The sequence below is a fragment of the Aotus nancymaae genome, unplaced genomic scaffold, assembly GCF_030222135.1.
Source record: "Aotus nancymaae isolate 86718 unplaced genomic scaffold, 86718_ANA_hifiasm-v0.15.2.pri h1tg000015l_0, whole genome shotgun sequence".
Lineage (NCBI taxonomy): Eukaryota > Metazoa > Chordata > Mammalia > Primates > Aotidae > Aotus > Aotus nancymaae.
In genome coordinates, this window is record NW_026988426.1 from 1,733,913 (window position 1) to 1,750,135 (window position 16,223).

Here is a 16,223-nt window from a genome sequence, read left to right on the forward strand (position 1 = left end):
TTTGGCAAAGATAATTGTATAGTCTTTTGTTCTGGCGTAAACATAGATTAGCTATTATGGAAATCTTCTCCTGAAGGCTAACCTGAGCAATTTTTCTTTGTTTTTAGTATTATGTGCCAAGAACCTTGCAAAGAAAGACTTCTTCAGTAAGTAAACACTTTTTTTCTTTCTTGTAACATTATGCATATATTTCTGAAATTTTAAAATTAAAAAAAAATAAGGTGTATTCTCTTAAAAGTTTTAGTAGAAATCCATGGTTTGCCAAACTTGATTTCCCAATTAACTACAACGTGGGGGTTCCTTAGCTGAAAGACACAGAGCTTATAAATCATACCCAAAAACCTTTCATTTCCCATTCTGGCCATACCCTATTTTCTCTGCCTCTCTACCCATTATAATATTGCTTTCTGCTGGATGATGTATTCTCAGCAGAAATACAAATGATATTTTTCTATGAAACAGCTGAATTTGCATAAAATTTTAAATCACATTTTATACATTAAATCACATTTACAACACCCTGTAATTAAAGGAATTGTCCAAATAGAGACTCCTTTTCTAAGGGAAGGAATCACTCCTTAAGAAAGTCACTTAGTATCTGGTAAGTGCCTGCAGCAATTAATTCGTCACACAGAACATCTTTGAGTTCCTGAGTGGTATTATTCATTCTTTAAAGATGAAGAAACTTGGGCTCAAAGGCTTTATCCAGGTAGTGAGGAAATTCCCGAGTGGTGGCTGGTGTCCAGCTCTGTCTCTGACACCTGTATACTTTGCCACATGTCTGATCTAATAAACCCGTCTGATCAGTCTCTAGCATTAGGGACTTACCAAATTAAGACCTGGTGCATACTTACTTCCATAGATAAGAGAGGTAAAGATCAGTAAACAAGATTTCAGGGCATTAATAATTTTTAAAAAGTCTAAATACAATTACTTTCAGACACTTCCCTCCACTTAGCCTCACTTAATAGAAATTTGAATGTAAGCCTATTTTTTTGGTCACTTTCTTTTCTGTCCTCTAAAAATCTGAGTATGGAGGCATACTAGGTTGTCTCTCTTAGAAAGCTCAATAGAAATAACTTATTTTGCTGATTGAAATTATCCTGAAATTAGAGAAGAAAATGCACACAGGTAATCTTTACCAAATAAGATGATCCTGAAGCTCCCTTTAGCCTGAAAGACTGTGTTCTGTGTCACATGTATGAATCCGAGGTCTCATCTAGGTGTGGGTCTCCTCTCTCCTCTAGGGCTCCCTGACCCGTTTGCAAAGATTGTCGTGGATGGGTCTGGGCAATGCCACTCAACCGACACTGTGAAAAACACATTGGACCCAAAGTGGAACCAGCACTATGATCTGTGAGTTGAATGTTCTGGAAGCCACATGGGGAATGGCAAGAAAGCAGGTGTCTAGCTTTTATGAAAGATATTTTTTAAAAAAATGACTTTTATTAATAACAAAAGCAGACGGCCAAATGAACGTATACGTTGCCTAACTGTAGAATTCATGCACTTGGAAGTTCTTGCATTTAGCACTTTTTTTCTTTTTCTTTCCTTTTTTTTTTTTTTTTTTTGAGATGAAGTCTCACTCTGTCACCCAAGCTGGAGTGCAGTGGCATGATCTTGGCTTACCGCAACCGCCGCCTCCTGGATACAAGCGATTCTCCTACCTCAGCCTCCAAAGTAGCTGGGTTTACAGACATATGCCACTATGCCCAACTAATTTTTGTATTTTTTTAGTAGAGACAGGGTTTCACCATATTGGCCAGGCTGGTCTTGAATTCCTGACCTCAAGTGATCCGCCCACCTTGGTCTCCCAAAGTGTTAGGATTACAGGCGTGAGCCACCGTGCCTGACTGCATTTGGCAATTTCATAGATTTTTATGGCTTGGTTTTGTACCTGTGATCCTCAAACTTTTCAGTATCCTGGCCATTTTAGCAGGAAAAAAGACTGTATAGTTTGTGAACTCCACATGCTACTGTTTTTCAGCAAAACCCTAAACCTAGTTGTAGTTTCTACTTAAAATGCATTATTATGACTGTATGTTTCTGTTCACTTTGGAAATTTTTGCTTTTTTTTAGTACACATATATTTTCTGAAACAGAAAATATGGTTTTATTTTACCAAAGTCATCAGACAATTTCTTGTATTCATTCAAAAACTGGCTTGCGCTTTAAAAACCACTACTTTATTTAATTTTTAATTTAATTTTTTTTTTGAAACAGAGCCTCACTCTGTTGCCCAGGCTGGAGCGCAGTGGTGCAATCTCGGGTCATTGCAACCTCCTCCTCCTGGGTTCAAGTGATTTTCGTGCCTCAGCCTCCCGAGTAGCTGGGATTACAGGTGCCCACCACCACACCTGGCTAATTTTTGTAGTTTTGGTAGAGACGGGGTTTTACCATGTTGGCCAGGCTGATTGCGATCTCCTGACCTCCAGTGATCTTCCTGCTTCAGCCTCCCAAAGTGCTGGGATTACAGGCGTGACACTGCTCCCGGCCGTGAAGATCACTATTTTATATGCACCCATGTTTTCATGACCCTGCTAAGATATTTTCGTCAAAGTAATCCTGAAAGCTTATTGTCTTTTAATTGACACAAATTATACTGTATTTGGGTGGGGTTTTTAAGAGTTATATTCTAAGATTCAGTTTCAGTGACACTGAGGCTCTGTAAGTGGGTTGAAAAGTGGCTGTCAATTATTGTCCTGAAAGTTCCTCTCTCTCCGTGATTGGCTTGCAGTGACAGTAATTGGAGGTTTAATGTCTTAGTGTCCTCTTGTGTACTTGGAATGGATCCATAGGTTTGTAAGTAGTCCCTTGCTGCAAACCAGTATTCTATATTAAACCTAATTGGTGAGAATTTATGAATCATGTTACTGTCCTATGCAACTATTAAAATACAGCAAATTTGCTGGGTGCAGTGGCTCACACCTGTAATCCCAGCACTTTGGGAGGCTGAGGCAGGCGGATCACCTGAGATCAGGAGGTCGAGACCAGCCTGGCCAACATGGTGAAACTCCATCTCTACTAAAAATACAAAAATTAGTCAGGTGTGGTGATATACGCCTGTAGTCCCAGCTTCTTGGGAGGCTGAGGCAGGAGAATCACTTGAACTTAGAAGGCAGAGGTTGCAGTGAGCTGAGATGGCGCAACTGCACTCCAGACTGGGGGCAACTGAGCGGGACTCCATCCCTCCCAAAAAAAAGAAAGAAAGAAAAAAGAGAAATACAATTAAAAATGAGTTTTGTACTTTTTTTCCAGATATGTTGGGAAAACAGATTCAATAACCATTAGTGTGTGGAACCACAAGAAAATTCACAAGAAACAGGGAGCTGGCTTCCTGGGCTGCGTGCGGCTGCTCTCCAATGCCATCAGCAGATTAAAAGACACCGGATGTAAGAATCAAATGCTTTCTCGCCTCTTAATGCAACCGAAGAAAGCTTAGGAGGCATCGTTTTTTTGTTTTGATCGCTGAATACTGATCCTGCCTTCCTCCCTAGTTCACGTTCCTTGGGTTAAGTTTCGAATTGTTTGTTTACAGACCAGCGTTTGGATCTATGCAAACTGAACCCCTCAGATACGGATGCAGTTCGTGGCCAGATAGTGGGTAAGAACTTTCTTGTCTGTGTAAAGAGATGCTTTTCCAGAACTTTCTTTCAACCCTTCATCACCAGGAACTCACAGGCCTTTGACAGGCCTCAAAGGACAGACCACATACTGGGCTTTCTCTTCATCTTCAGCACTAGGAAGTTTTGTCTTATTTAGTTTTTAGTTTTTATTATTTTATCTAATTCCCTTTTCCTGGCTTTTTTCTTTTTCTTTTTTTTGAGATTGAGTGCAGTGGTGAGATGTTGGCTCTCTGCAACCTCCTCCTCCCTGGTTCAAGTGATTCTCCTGCCTCAGCCTCCCAAGTCCCTGGGACCTCAAGCGCCCGCCACCACTCCCAGCACATTTTTGTATTTTCAGTGGAGATGGAGTTTCACCATGTGGGCCAGGCTGGTCTCTTATCTCCTGATCTCAAGTGATCCGCCTGCCTCTGCCTCCCAAACTGCTGGGATTACAGGCGTGAGCCACTGCACCTGGTCCCCTTCTCCTGGCTTTTAAAGTCGAGTTAAAATGACTTGGGTACAGAAAGATTTAGGATTAGAATTTTAAATGTCATTTTAATCATTACAGTAATGGACAGTACATTTGTGACTGTATTATGCAAGGGTAGATAAGAATGGTGGCCACACATATGAGAGTTGGGAAATAGTTTCTTCTGGAAGCCCCATCATATGAGTAAAGAGCAAAGAGTTGTGAAGAATTCCATGTGATATGATTTGTACAGTCAGGGGATTACATTATTTAGAATGAAAAATTAAAATGTGCTAATGTTATGAAGTGTTGGCTAGAGGCAGTCTGTTGGAAGTGATTTAGCTGTTTAATAGCTCATCCTATTAGCTACTCATTTGTTTCAGTATTTTAGGGTAACTCAAATATTGGCTTGTAAGCACTTACTACATGGAATCAAAGAAAACAGTCTCTCTGCAGCACACTGGAGTGATGGTAACTCCAAAGCTTTTAGGTATTGTCCTATGTAGACTAAACCCAAGATAAATGAATACTACAGGCATACACCCTGAAATCTGCCATAATGTCAAAATTCTCACCTAATGCTTTCCCGTGTGGAATTTCTTTTTTTCTTTTCGAAATGGACTCTCGCTCTATCACCCAGGCTGGAGGGCAGTGGCACGATCTCAGCTCACTGCAACCTCCGCCTCCCGGGTTCAAACGATTCTCCTGCCTCAGCCTCCTGAGTAGCTGGGATTACAGGTGCCTGCCACCACGCCTTGCCAATGTTTTGTATTTTTAGTAGAGATGGTGTTTCACCATATTGGCCAGGCTGGTCTGGAACTCCCCGCCTCAGGTGATCCACCCTCCTTGTCCCCGCAAAGTGCTGGAATTACAGGCGTGAGCCACCGTGCCCAGCCTCTCTGTGTCTTTATTAAACTTAAGTCAGAATGTTCTTAAGAAATAAAAACTGGGCTCAGTGGTATGTGCCTGTAGTCTTAGCTACTCTGAGGCCAAGGGTGGGCAATACAGTGAGACTTAATTCCCTTCCAAAAAAACTTATTTTTAATTCTTTTGTTTTTAAATTTAAAAAACTTCTTTGGAGACAGAGTCTTGCTCTGTCACTCCAGCTGCAGTTCAGTGGTGTAATTTTAGCTCACTGCAACCTCCGCCTCCTGGGTTCAAGCGATTTTCTTGCCTCAGCCTCCCGAGTAGCTAGGACTACAGGCGCATGCCACCTTGCTTGGCTAATCTTTGTATTTTTAGTAGAGATGGGGTTTTGCCATGTTGCCCAGGCTGATCTCAAATTCCTAGGCTCAGGTGATCCACCCATCTCAGCCTTTCAAAGTGCTGGGATTACAGGCATGAGCCCCCATGCCCAGCCCAAAAAAAGTCTTCTTACAAAATAAATCTTCTTGGCCAGGCGCGGTGATTCACACCTGTAATCCCAGCATTTTGGGAGGCTAAGGCAGGCGGATCACCTGAAGTCGGGAGTTCAAGACCAGCCTGACCAACATGGAGAAACCCCATCTCTGCTGAAAATACAAAATTAGCTGGATGTGGTGGTGCATGCCTGTAATCCCAGCTATTCCAGAGGCTGAGGCAGGAGAATCACTTGAACCTGGGAGGCAGAGGTTGTGGTGAGCTGAGATCATGCCACTGCGCTCCAGCCTGGGCAACAAGTGAAACTCCGTCTCATAAATCAATCAATCATCAATCTTCTTAAGGGACTGAATATCACATTGTTATTTTTATGTAGACCAGGAGTAACATAGGACCCTTTTCTGTGCCACATTTATAAGAAATATTACAGATAGCATGCAGCTACCGCAATAAAATGCTTCGTATGTGAAAGCATAGGTATATGTGTGTGTACATACACATACGCCTCGTTTTTTTCGGATATTGTACATAAATTCTAAATGAGCCATGACTTACTGTATTTAATCATTATGTAAACCCCGCTGGGTTTTAACACATGTCGTTCTTTTCTGTTTTAGTTAGTTTACAGACACGAGACAGAATCGGCACCGGCGGCTCGGTGGTGGACTGCAGAGGCCTGCTAGAAAATGAAGGGTGCGTATAACCACAGCGAGAGGTGGACCGAGTTCTCTGCTGTCTTAACCTCTCGGCCTCTGTGAAAGTGTCCTTCCCTCCTTAAGTCACTCTGGGGAGTGCTTGAGATGCATAAAGGATGTTGGGATAAAACTCTGAACAGTTTACTTGTCTATAAAAGAAGCTGTAAAAACAACTGGGGTTGTGCCTGAAAGACGCAGAATCCAATTAAAGTGGCTCCCGTGGGCCAAAGATGGGTGAGTTTGAGCATCAGTAAGAATTATAACTGCCTGGAATCCTAGCACTTTGGGAGGCCAAGGTGGGCCGAGACTTTGGTGTTGAGTTTGAGATCAGCCTGGGCAACATAGTGAGACTTTGTTGCTACCAAAAAATAAAAAGATAAATTAGCCAGGCATGGTGGCATGCACCTGTAGTCCTAGCTCCTAGGGAGGCTGAGGTGGGAGGATTGCTTTTGAGTCCAGGAGTTTGAAATTGCAGTGAGCCCTTATCGCACCATTGCACTCCACCCTGGGCGACACAGCAAGACCCTGGCTCAAAGGAAAGAAAAGAATTGTAACTGCAATGAATTGGAACATATCAAATATATTAAAAATCCCTGGGTTCACAGTGACGGGGTTCACAATGACGGGGATCACAATGACGGGGAAAAAAACTCAACACGCTGAAAAAGAAAACAAACTGGTGAACTCTAACTGGTCACTGTCACAGCTGCAGCCCCCCATGAATTAACGGACCGGGCCAACAATCATTAATCATCGCTGACAACACGAAAGAGATGATCCAACATGAACACACCTCTTGGAAATACAGGGGACTGGGAATGTGTCTCACGGCCCCAGGGGAATGCGATCAGCAAACATCCAGAATGGGGCCCTCTATGGGCCAGAACACCCAGTGTCTTCAACAAATAGACTGCAAGAAAAAGAAAGGAGGGGAGAACCTAGCATCAATTCATATTAAAAGAAACTTGAGACATAGCTACAAATGCAAAGTGTGGACTTTGAATCCTGATTTATGAGACAGTTGGAGAAATCTGAACAGTGGTGTTTGATTTTTTTTTTTTTTTTTGAGACAGAGTTTTGCTTTGTCACCCAGGCTGGAGTACAGTGGCACGATCTCAGTTCACTGCAACTTCTGCCTCGCAGGTTCAAGCGATTCTCCTGCCTCAGCCTCCTGAGTAGCTGGGATTATAGGCACCCACCACCACACCCAGCTAATTTTGTATTTTTAGTAGAGACAAGGTTTCACCGTATTGGCCAGGATGGTCTCGATCTCTTGACCTCATGATCTGCCCACCTTGGCCTCCCAAAAAGTACTGGGATTACAGGCGTAAGCCACCGCACCTGGCCTGTTTTTTTAAAAACTTGATGAACATTTTTTAGTTGTGATCATGGAAAAAGTCCTTGTCTTTTAGAGGCATAACGCAGACCCTTTTAGAGGCTGAAATATTTAAGGATGAAGTCATAAAATGGGGCTGGCGAGGAGGGATTGGAAAAGTGGACGCTGGATGATGGTTAGCTGGGAGGGGTGGATACGGGGGCATTCACTGTGCTGGTCTCTTAATTTTATGTACATATTTGAAATTTGTCAGTCAAAGATTTTATAAAAGTATTTGCTTATAAGGGACAGTAGCCTATTAAGGTAAATTGTCTTCACAATTGCTTAGGGGTTGAAGATTCAAATTTAAAAACTACCTAAAGGCATTTTGGTATTTTATGTAACCAGGAGTTCCATTATAGAGTAAAATAACAAGGAAAATGGAGTATTTAGATGTGATTTATTTTGTTTTCGAGATGAAGTCTCACTCTGTTGCCCAGGCTGGAGTGCAGTGGCGCAATCTCAGCTCACTGCAACCTCTGCTTCCTGGGTTCAAGCAATTCTCGTGCGTCAGCCTCCCGAGTAGCTGGGACCACAGGCGTGTGCCACCATGCCCAGCGAATTTTTGTATTTTTAGTAAAGATGGAGTTTGACCTGGCTGGTCTTGAACTCCTGACCTCAAGTGATCTGCCTGCCTCAGCCTCTCAAAGTGTTGGGATTACAGGCTTGAGCCACCGCACTGGCCTGGATGTGATTTTAAATTAAGAAATATGAAATCTCATTTCACGAATTCCTCACAGTGTAAAGCTGGTTTCTTCCATTCATTCCAGTCTCCCCTATGGTGAAATTGTACAGTTGGCCTTGGTGACACTCTGGCCACCTGTTCCTCTTAGAAGTGTCTGTCTTTCTGTTTGAGTGGCCCATGATGAATTTTTACGAAACCAGGCCCTTGGAACACTCGAAATTATTAAAGGAATATATGTGAGGGCGTCCCCTAGGACATTAGCGCTAAGGCGCTGGTCTTGTGACTCCTCCATGGTGTCACCATGCCTACCTGCTCTCGTCCCTTTCAGAACGGTGTATGAAGACTCGGGGCCTGGGAGGCCACTCAGCTGCTTCATGGAGGAACCAGCCCCTTACACAGATAGCACCGGTGCTGCCGCTGGAGGAGGGAACTGCAGGTTCGTGGAGTCCCCAAGTCAAGATCAAAGACTTCAGGCACAGCGACTTCGAAACCCTGATGTGCGAGGTTCACTGCAGACGCCCCAGAACCGACCACATGGCCACCAGTCCCCGGAACTGCCTGAGGGCTACGGTGAGAGAATGTACCCTGCTATGGCCAGTGCCATCTGCCCTGTTTCCAACAGCTTGACTTTGTTTTTGAGACAAGGTCCTGCTCTGTCACCCATGCTGGAGTGCAGTGGCATGATCATGGCTCACTGCAGCCTTGACCTCCCTAGCTCAAGCGATCCTCCCGAGTAGCTGGGATTACATGCAGGCACCATCATGCTTGGCTAATTTTTTTTTTTTTTTTGTAGAGAATGGGTCTCACCATGTTGCCCAGGCTGGTCTCTAACTCCTGGGCTGAAGTGATCTGCTTGCCTCAGTCACGCAAGTGCTGGGATTACAGGCGTGAGCCCCACGCCCGGCCTCTAACCCTTTCGAGTAGCCTGTTTGTGTATAAATGCTGATGCTCGCATGGCTATGCCATTTGATAATTGTGGCAGTGTAAAGACAGAACTGGAAGCAAATGGTGCGAAATCTAGCTAATGACGAATTTTCAGCAATTGCTCCAAATATTCCAGTTTCAAAATCGTGAAAATCTTAGGCAAGTGAAAACCAAAGCAAACCAAGATAACATGTAGGCAAGATGCAGGCCCTGTAGTGCTCTGGGAAGGAGGGCATGGGGTAAGACTGAGAAGAAGCGATTATTTGGCCGCCTCAGAGAGAAGAACCGGAATAAGAGAGGGAGTGCTGTCTAGATTTAGACGGTACCAGAAGTGAGGGCACAGCGGGCTGGTGGCAAACCCTCCCTGGAATTGAACTTGTCTAATTTGGATTCCCAACTTCTCGTGCAGAACAAAGAACAACAGTCCAGGGCCAGGTTTACTTCTTGCACACACAGACTGGAGTTAGCACGTGGCACGACCCCAGGATACCAAGGTAAGCTTCTGAAAGGCACACCCTCCAAGCTGTCTTTCCAGCAGTTGACTTGAAAAGCCAATACCCTTCCAGATGTGTTGCTCGTTTTCAACTAAAAATATCGATGAATGAGATGCTATTGATGTCTGGGATTTGCTTCAGATAAGCTGGGGTGGGGGGAGAGTGGACAGGGGTACGTGTGAAATAAGGTTGGCCATGAGTCATTGTTGACCTTTGAAACAAGGTTGACCATGATCACTGTTGAAGTTGGTTTCACAGCGATTCATTATGGTCTCTCTCATTTTTGATATGCTTAAAATTTTCCATAATAAGTCAAGGAAATATAAAGACTTTGTTACCCTTTCTCTCTTCTACTTTACTGTCCCTGTGCCTCAGTCCCTTGGGGACCATTCCTGGGGGAGATGAAGCTTTTCTATACGAATTCCTTCTACAAGGCCATACATCTGAGCCCAGGTTAGAGAGACCCCCCATCCCATAACAGAGTTAAGTTTCTTTTTTTCTTTTCTTTGCTTTTTTTTTCTTTCTTTTAGAATAGCATTACTACCGAATATGATTTTTAGTAATGCTTATTTCCTTTTTATTTATAATCTGTTTCATCTGAGAATAAACTTCCTGTCTTTGATTTTCCAAGTCTGTGTTCAATTTATGATTCAGTACCTCTAATGAGAATGGAAATATATTACCTGCAAATGAATGAGGTATCTCTTTAGTACCCACTGTTAGAAATGGCAGGCTTTTGTGTTAATTAGAAACACATCTTGGTCAGTAAAGCTGCACTCCCATCTGACTGTAGATTGTGTTGAAATTATTAATCAAGAGAATAATTAATCATTCTTAGAATGGAAAATACTTGTTTAACAAAAACCCCATTTGACCATGAGAATGCCTTACTCTGGTGCAACTGTTTAGAATCATGAGTTTCTGGATGCATGTTCCTGTATTTTCCTTAGCCCTGAAAATCTTGGTGCTGTCTGGGAGCTTTTCAATGAAGAAACTTTTCTGGCCTTGAGCATTTAATTACACTTGTGAATTCAGATAGCTTTCCAGCAGCATTAAGATACTCCCTACTATTTGGGCCTTCTTTCATATAAGAAATTATATTTGCTGGGGAGCCCCTGTTCCTTATCATGGTTATAAGCTCTGAAAGTTCCTTTTTGTTTGTTTGTTTTGTTTTTTTGGAGATGGAGTTTTGCTCTTGTCACACAGGCTGGAGTGTAATGGTGTGATCTCAGCTCACTGCAACGTCTGCCTCCCTGGTTCAAGTAATTCTCCTGCCTTAGCCTCCCAAGTAGCTGGGATTACAGGCGCCCGCCATAACACCGGGCTAATTTTTGTATTATTTGTAGAGATGGGGTTTCACCATGTTGGCCAGGCTGGTCTCTAACTCTTGACTTCAGGTGATCAACCTGCCTCGGACTCCCAGAGTGCTGGGATTACTGGTGTGAGCCACCGCACCCGGCCTGAAAGTTCCATTTTTAATCTCTTGGATGTTGCTGCTGTTTGCAGCAGAAGGGTCTGGACTGAGTAGAGGTTTGGCGTAAGTAGCACCACGAAGGTCCATCTCAGCAGAGTTGGGACAGACACCTTGATAAGGAACCTCTGCGGCTTCTGTGGCTTTTGATCTCATTCCTTTGTACTCAGTTGGACCAACCTCTCTATATCTTCCTTTTTGGTAGAGACCTTAACAGTGTGAATTGTGATGAACTTGGACCACTGCCGCCAGGCTGGGAAGTCAGAAGTACAGTTTCTGGGAGGATATATTTTGTAGATCATAATAACCGAACAACCCAGTTTACAGACCCACGGTTACACCACATCATGAAGTAAGACTTAAACATTTGTTTTGCTGACCTCTTTCATTGAGAATTGAATCTCTTCTTGGATTGGTATTTTTCTGAATTTATCTACTGCTTTGCTGGTTGGATAATAAGCGTGGTCAAACATTTGGTGGCTAATTGCACATTTTGAACTGTTAAATTAGCTGTGAAGAGCACTGAAGCCGTATGTTGCTGCTCCCCTTTTCTTACTTGCAGCCTAAGTAAAATTTACCGAGATGATAGTGTTAGGCAGCTTCATGAAGGAAGCTTCCTGATGCAGCACTTTAGACACCCGTGGCCCTTAGGTTGAGAAGTAGAAAAATGCGATATCCCCTTAGTGTCTGCACAGTGGGTAACTGGGTAACTTGGAACTGGGAATTATCTTGGATCCCATATTTAGTGATCCAGTCCTGTTGTGTTCTCAGAGCCAAACATCCCACATAGCTTTTTTTTTTTTTTGGAGACAGAATCCTGCTCTGTTGCCCAGGCTGGAGTGCAACGGCACGATCTTGGCTCACTGCAACCTCCACTTCCTAGGTTCAAATGATTCTCCTGCCTCAGTCTCCTGAATAGCTGGGATTATAGGTGCCCGCCACCACACCTGGCAGATTTCTTGCATTTTTTAGTAGAGACACAGTTTTGCCATGTTGGCCAGGCTGGTCTTGAACTACTGACTTCAGGTGATCCTCCTACCTCGGCCTCCTCAAGTGGTGGGATTATAGGTGTAAGCTACCATGCCAGGCCTGGGGTGCCTCCTTTACTGTACTGTAGACCTATATTTGGGCTACTATGGCCATCAGCAACTTTGACACAGCTAGCAAGGTACATGGTTATGTCATCAGGGAAGCAAATTCTGCCTGAAGTTGCGTGCAGCAAGCTCTCTCCTCCAACCCTGTCGCGTGTGTGGGTGCTTGCAGCTTTCTTGCTGGGGCTTTGGAGTGACTTTCTGTGTCTCTTCTTCTCAAGTCACCAGTGCCAACTCAAGGAGCCCAGCCAGCCGCTGCCACTGCCCAGCGAGGGCTCTGTGGAGGACGAGGAGCTTCCTGCCCAGAGATACGAAAGAGATCTAGTCCAGAAGCTGAAGGTCCTCAGACACGAACTGTCCCTTCAGCAGCCCCAAGCTGGTCATTGCCGCATCGAAGTGTCCAGAGAAGAAATCTTCGAGGTAGAGAGTTCAGGGCCACTGCCCAGACCCTGTTGAGAAACAAAGAAGGCGATTTAGACAAAGGAATTGCAGACGCCTTTGTTTCAAAGGGGCTGCTTTCAGTGAACTGCTTTGTGGGTGATGTCTCCATTTCAGGGAGCCCTTCTTTGTATTTGGTATTTCAGGTATTGATTTGATTACTGAGGGAAACGGAGAGTCTGTCAGGACCACAGCCTGTGCAGAGGGAGGGAACGGTATTTATTTCCTCTTATGGTAAAAATGGAGAAACTCTAAATAGTTTCACCTCTAGGGGAAATCTAGAGGAATATACAGAAACTTGAAAAAATTCTCAAAAATAATGGGAACTGCCTCGTCTACATTATGTGGGTGAAATATTCTGGCAATCTGCACTTTCCCCAGAGCCAGGCAGCCTCCCTCCTGTGTCCTTGTGTAGGGATGTCATCTGAGGGCCATCCTTCTCAGAGCAGCTCAGGGCTGGGGGCCGTCCTGCTTCTCCTATGGAAATTGGCGAGGAGCAGGTAGTTCTTGGGACAGGCTCTGTCCCTTACACAGCTTCCTGCAGGAAGGGCCCTAAACAGCCTAGGCCCTTTTCCCAAGACAGCCGACCATACAGGAAAATCTCCATGGCATTTGGGCCATTTCCTGCCCTCCTCTGTGGAGATACTGTCAGAAATGATCACAGGAGACTGAGCACAGATTCTCCCTGGGTGACAGCCACTGCAGGAGCACCAGAGGCGAGCGCCTTCCCCACCGCGAGGTGTGGCCTGGGTGTTGGATGGGCAGCTTGGCCACAGTGCCCAGCCCTGTCTGCTGCACGTCTGCCCTTGTTGCAGGGCTAGAAAAGTGCTGAAGTATTGACTTTATTACCAGATCGTTTCCTCTTTCTTGTCAGTTTGATTTTTTTTTTTTGAGATGGAGTCTCACTCTGCCACCCAGGCTGGAGTGCAGTCTCAGTTTACTGCAACCTCCATGTCCCAGGTTCAAGTAAGTCTCCTGCTTCAGCCTCCCAAGTAGCCGAGATTACAGGCATGCACCACCACACCCAGACATTTTTTTGTATTTTTAGTAGAGACAGGGTTTCACCATCTTGGCCAGGCTAGTCTTGAACTCCTGACCTCAAGTGGTCCTCCCACTTCGGCCTCCCAAAGTACTGGGATTATAGGCTTGAGCCAACACATTGGCTGGGTTGCTGGAGTTTGAATTTCGTTAAATTTAAAGCTGAAAAATTCTTCAGTGCCTCGTCACTGAATGTATCTACAAACATGCAGCAGCGTCTACGTAAAGTGCTGAGTCAGAGGAAATAGCAGGCAGGTCACATGTGTTCTGTGCAGTGCTTAAGCCACCTTATGTCTTACTTAAAAACTTAAAATCTTTTTTGCTTTTTGACTCAGTGGGAAGTCAAATGTGATTTTTCATTTTAGATATAAAAACAGGTCAGAACTTTCTTAGCATTCAGACTTCCCAAAGTCTTGATTTTGTTTGCAATGCCTAAGTTGTTTATAGTGTGCACTGATATTAATTGATACAGAGAAAAATCAACTCTAGTGAGATCTGTCTAAGTCCTTGGTGATTCACTGAAAACAGACACGTGGTCCCCTTCAGGTTAGTGTTTCCTGGCATTGTTTGTTTTGTTGCTGTCTCAAAGGGAGAAACTGAGAAAAAAGATGATGGAATAGACCAGATGCCAAAGAAACATTCTAATTAGGAGCCAGATAAAGCTTGAATTGGAATGAATGCTTATTCTTAACCAGGCTCCATTATCAATAACCTTTTATAACTTTAAGAATAAGAACCATTCTTCTCTCTGAAACTGTAATTTTGATGTTCAGGAGTCTTACCGCCAGATAATGAAGATGAGACCGAAAGATTTGAAAAAACGGCTCATGGTGAAATTCCGTGGGGAAGAAGGTTTGGATTACGGTGGAGTGGCGAGGTGAGTTGCTAATTCATTCACCTTCTCTGCTGCGTGGATTTCAGTATAGTTGTAACAGTTTTTTCAAGAGAAGTCACTTGCCCTTCGCTAGTGCTCATCACCAAGCACTCCTGGGCAGGGCTGATGTATCCTTGGAGCAGTCAGGCCATCATGCGCTGGCTTCAGCCACCCTGCTGAGAATAAGAATTCCTCAGAGCATGCTCGTGCCAGCCTCTTGCCATAACCCACCAGAATATAGCCATGATCGTCACCACTGACTGACTTCTTGTAAAGCTAGAATTAAACTTTAAACTCACTCTCTTCATCTGAAACATAAGGGACATGTTCCTGAATTAGCACAGGAGGCAGCCTTGCTCTCCTCTCCACAGGGATTGCATCTGTGCATGTAAATTGCATTTGTGTCAAAGGAATTTTGTAAAATAAAATGTTGAAATTTTGGTCAAAATAATTCAAGAAAATGATATAAAAAACAGAATAGAATGACGAAAAGCTGCTATTTGATGTCCTGCCTCTTTTCACCTTCAAGACAATTGTGGGTGGGTTTTTTTGTCATTTTTTTTTTTTTACAAGACAGGGTCTTGCTCTGTCGCCCAGGCTGGAGCACAGTGGCACAATCATAGCTCACTGCAGCCTCAACCTCCTAGGCTTAAGCAGGCCTCCCACCTCAGCCTCCCAAGTAGCTGGAACTACACATGTGTACCACCATGCCTGGCTACTTTTTTAAAAGTTTTTTTGTAGAGATGAGGTCTCACTATGTTGCCCAGGCTGGTCTCAAACTCCTAGGCTCAAGCCATCCTCCCATCTTGGGCTTCCAAAGTGCTGAGATTGCAGGTATGAATCACTGTGCTTGGTTGAGACGACTGCTTCTTAACTCTTTTAGCTCTTTGTTTGAATAGGTATCTTGTTATTTCCTGATTTAATGATTTATGGGCATATACATAAGATAGACTGAATCTAATTATTCTTATGTTCAATTTAGTAATATCAGTCTTTTTAGTTCTTCCATCATTTGTAACTTTATGTCCTGTGCTTTCACATTTATTTTTTGATTTGTCAACTGGAGACATTATCTTTGGACCTCTCATTTGCATAAGAACAGGATATTCATACTTGTAACTTTCTCTTCAGCATTCTTTCTGCCTCGTAAATTCTGTCATCTATAGCATTACTTTTACATTGTCAAGGCTGAAGATTTACATTCTCTTCTGTAACCAAAATTTGGTCAGTCTCCTATGCTTGTCTACCAATTATTTGTAAAGGGATGAAAGTTTATATTGTTTATATTATGAATGTAAATATTGTCCATTAAGGAGTTAAATAGTATTCTAGAATTTATTTAATTTTTTGGAGCAAATTCTAATTTTTCCAATAATTTCTCCTTCCTCTTTTTTCTGGAGACGGAGTCTCACTCTGTGGCCCAGGCTGGAGTGCACTGGCCAGATCTCAGCTCACTGCCATGATCTCAACTCACTGCCACCTCCACCTCCCAGGTTCAAGTGATTCTTGTGCCTCAGTCCCGAGTAGCTGGGACTACAGGTGCGAGTCACCATGTCCAGCTAATTTTTGTATTTTTAGTAGAGACGGGGTTTCACCATGTTGGCCAGGCTGGTCTCGAACTCCTGACCTCAGGTGATCCTCCCGCCTCGGCTTCCCAAAGTCGTCTTCCCTCCCCAGTAGCTTTCATTGTCTCCATTGCCCCTTG

At 43.8% G+C, this 16,223-nt stretch overlaps 2 protein-coding genes across 8 annotated transcripts in view; one reads left to right on the plus strand and one right to left on the minus strand.

The window, feature by feature from the left end:
- SMURF1 (SMAD specific E3 ubiquitin protein ligase 1) overlaps positions 1–16,223 on the plus strand; it is a 118,937-nt gene that overhangs the window by 86,310 nt on the left and 16,404 nt on the right. For 3 of the 5 annotated variants that reach the window (XM_021671673.2, XM_021671674.2, XM_064376428.1), the window contains exons 2-12: positions 108–146; positions 1,248–1,356; positions 3,259–3,392; positions 3,539–3,604; positions 6,051–6,126; positions 8,517–8,758; positions 9,522–9,606; positions 9,982–10,059; positions 11,283–11,429; positions 12,390–12,588; positions 14,418–14,521. In XM_021671673.2, coding sequence (XP_021527348.1) covers positions 108–146; positions 1,248–1,356; positions 3,259–3,392; positions 3,539–3,604; positions 6,051–6,126; positions 8,517–8,758; positions 9,522–9,606; positions 9,982–10,059; positions 11,283–11,429; positions 12,390–12,588; positions 14,418–14,521 — 1,279 coding nt within the window. The remainder of the gene's footprint in view (positions 1–107; positions 147–1,247; positions 1,357–3,258; positions 3,393–3,538; positions 3,605–6,050; positions 6,127–8,516; positions 8,759–9,521; positions 9,607–9,981; positions 10,060–11,282; positions 11,430–12,389; positions 12,589–14,417; positions 14,522–16,223) is intronic. The other 2 variants (XM_021671676.2, XM_021671677.2) reach the window with 1 other exon arrangement.
- The window catches only part of TRRAP (transformation/transcription domain associated protein), a 168,688-nt gene continuing 163,257 nt past the window's right edge, over positions 10,793–16,223 (minus strand). For all 3 annotated transcript variants that reach the window (XR_010342808.1, XR_010342807.1, XR_010342806.1), the window contains 2 exons: positions 14,427–14,691; positions 10,793–12,617 (listed from right to left, as the gene is read on the minus strand). The gene's annotated coding sequence lies outside the window, so the exon portion shown is untranslated. The remainder of the gene's footprint in view (positions 12,618–14,426; positions 14,692–16,223) is intronic.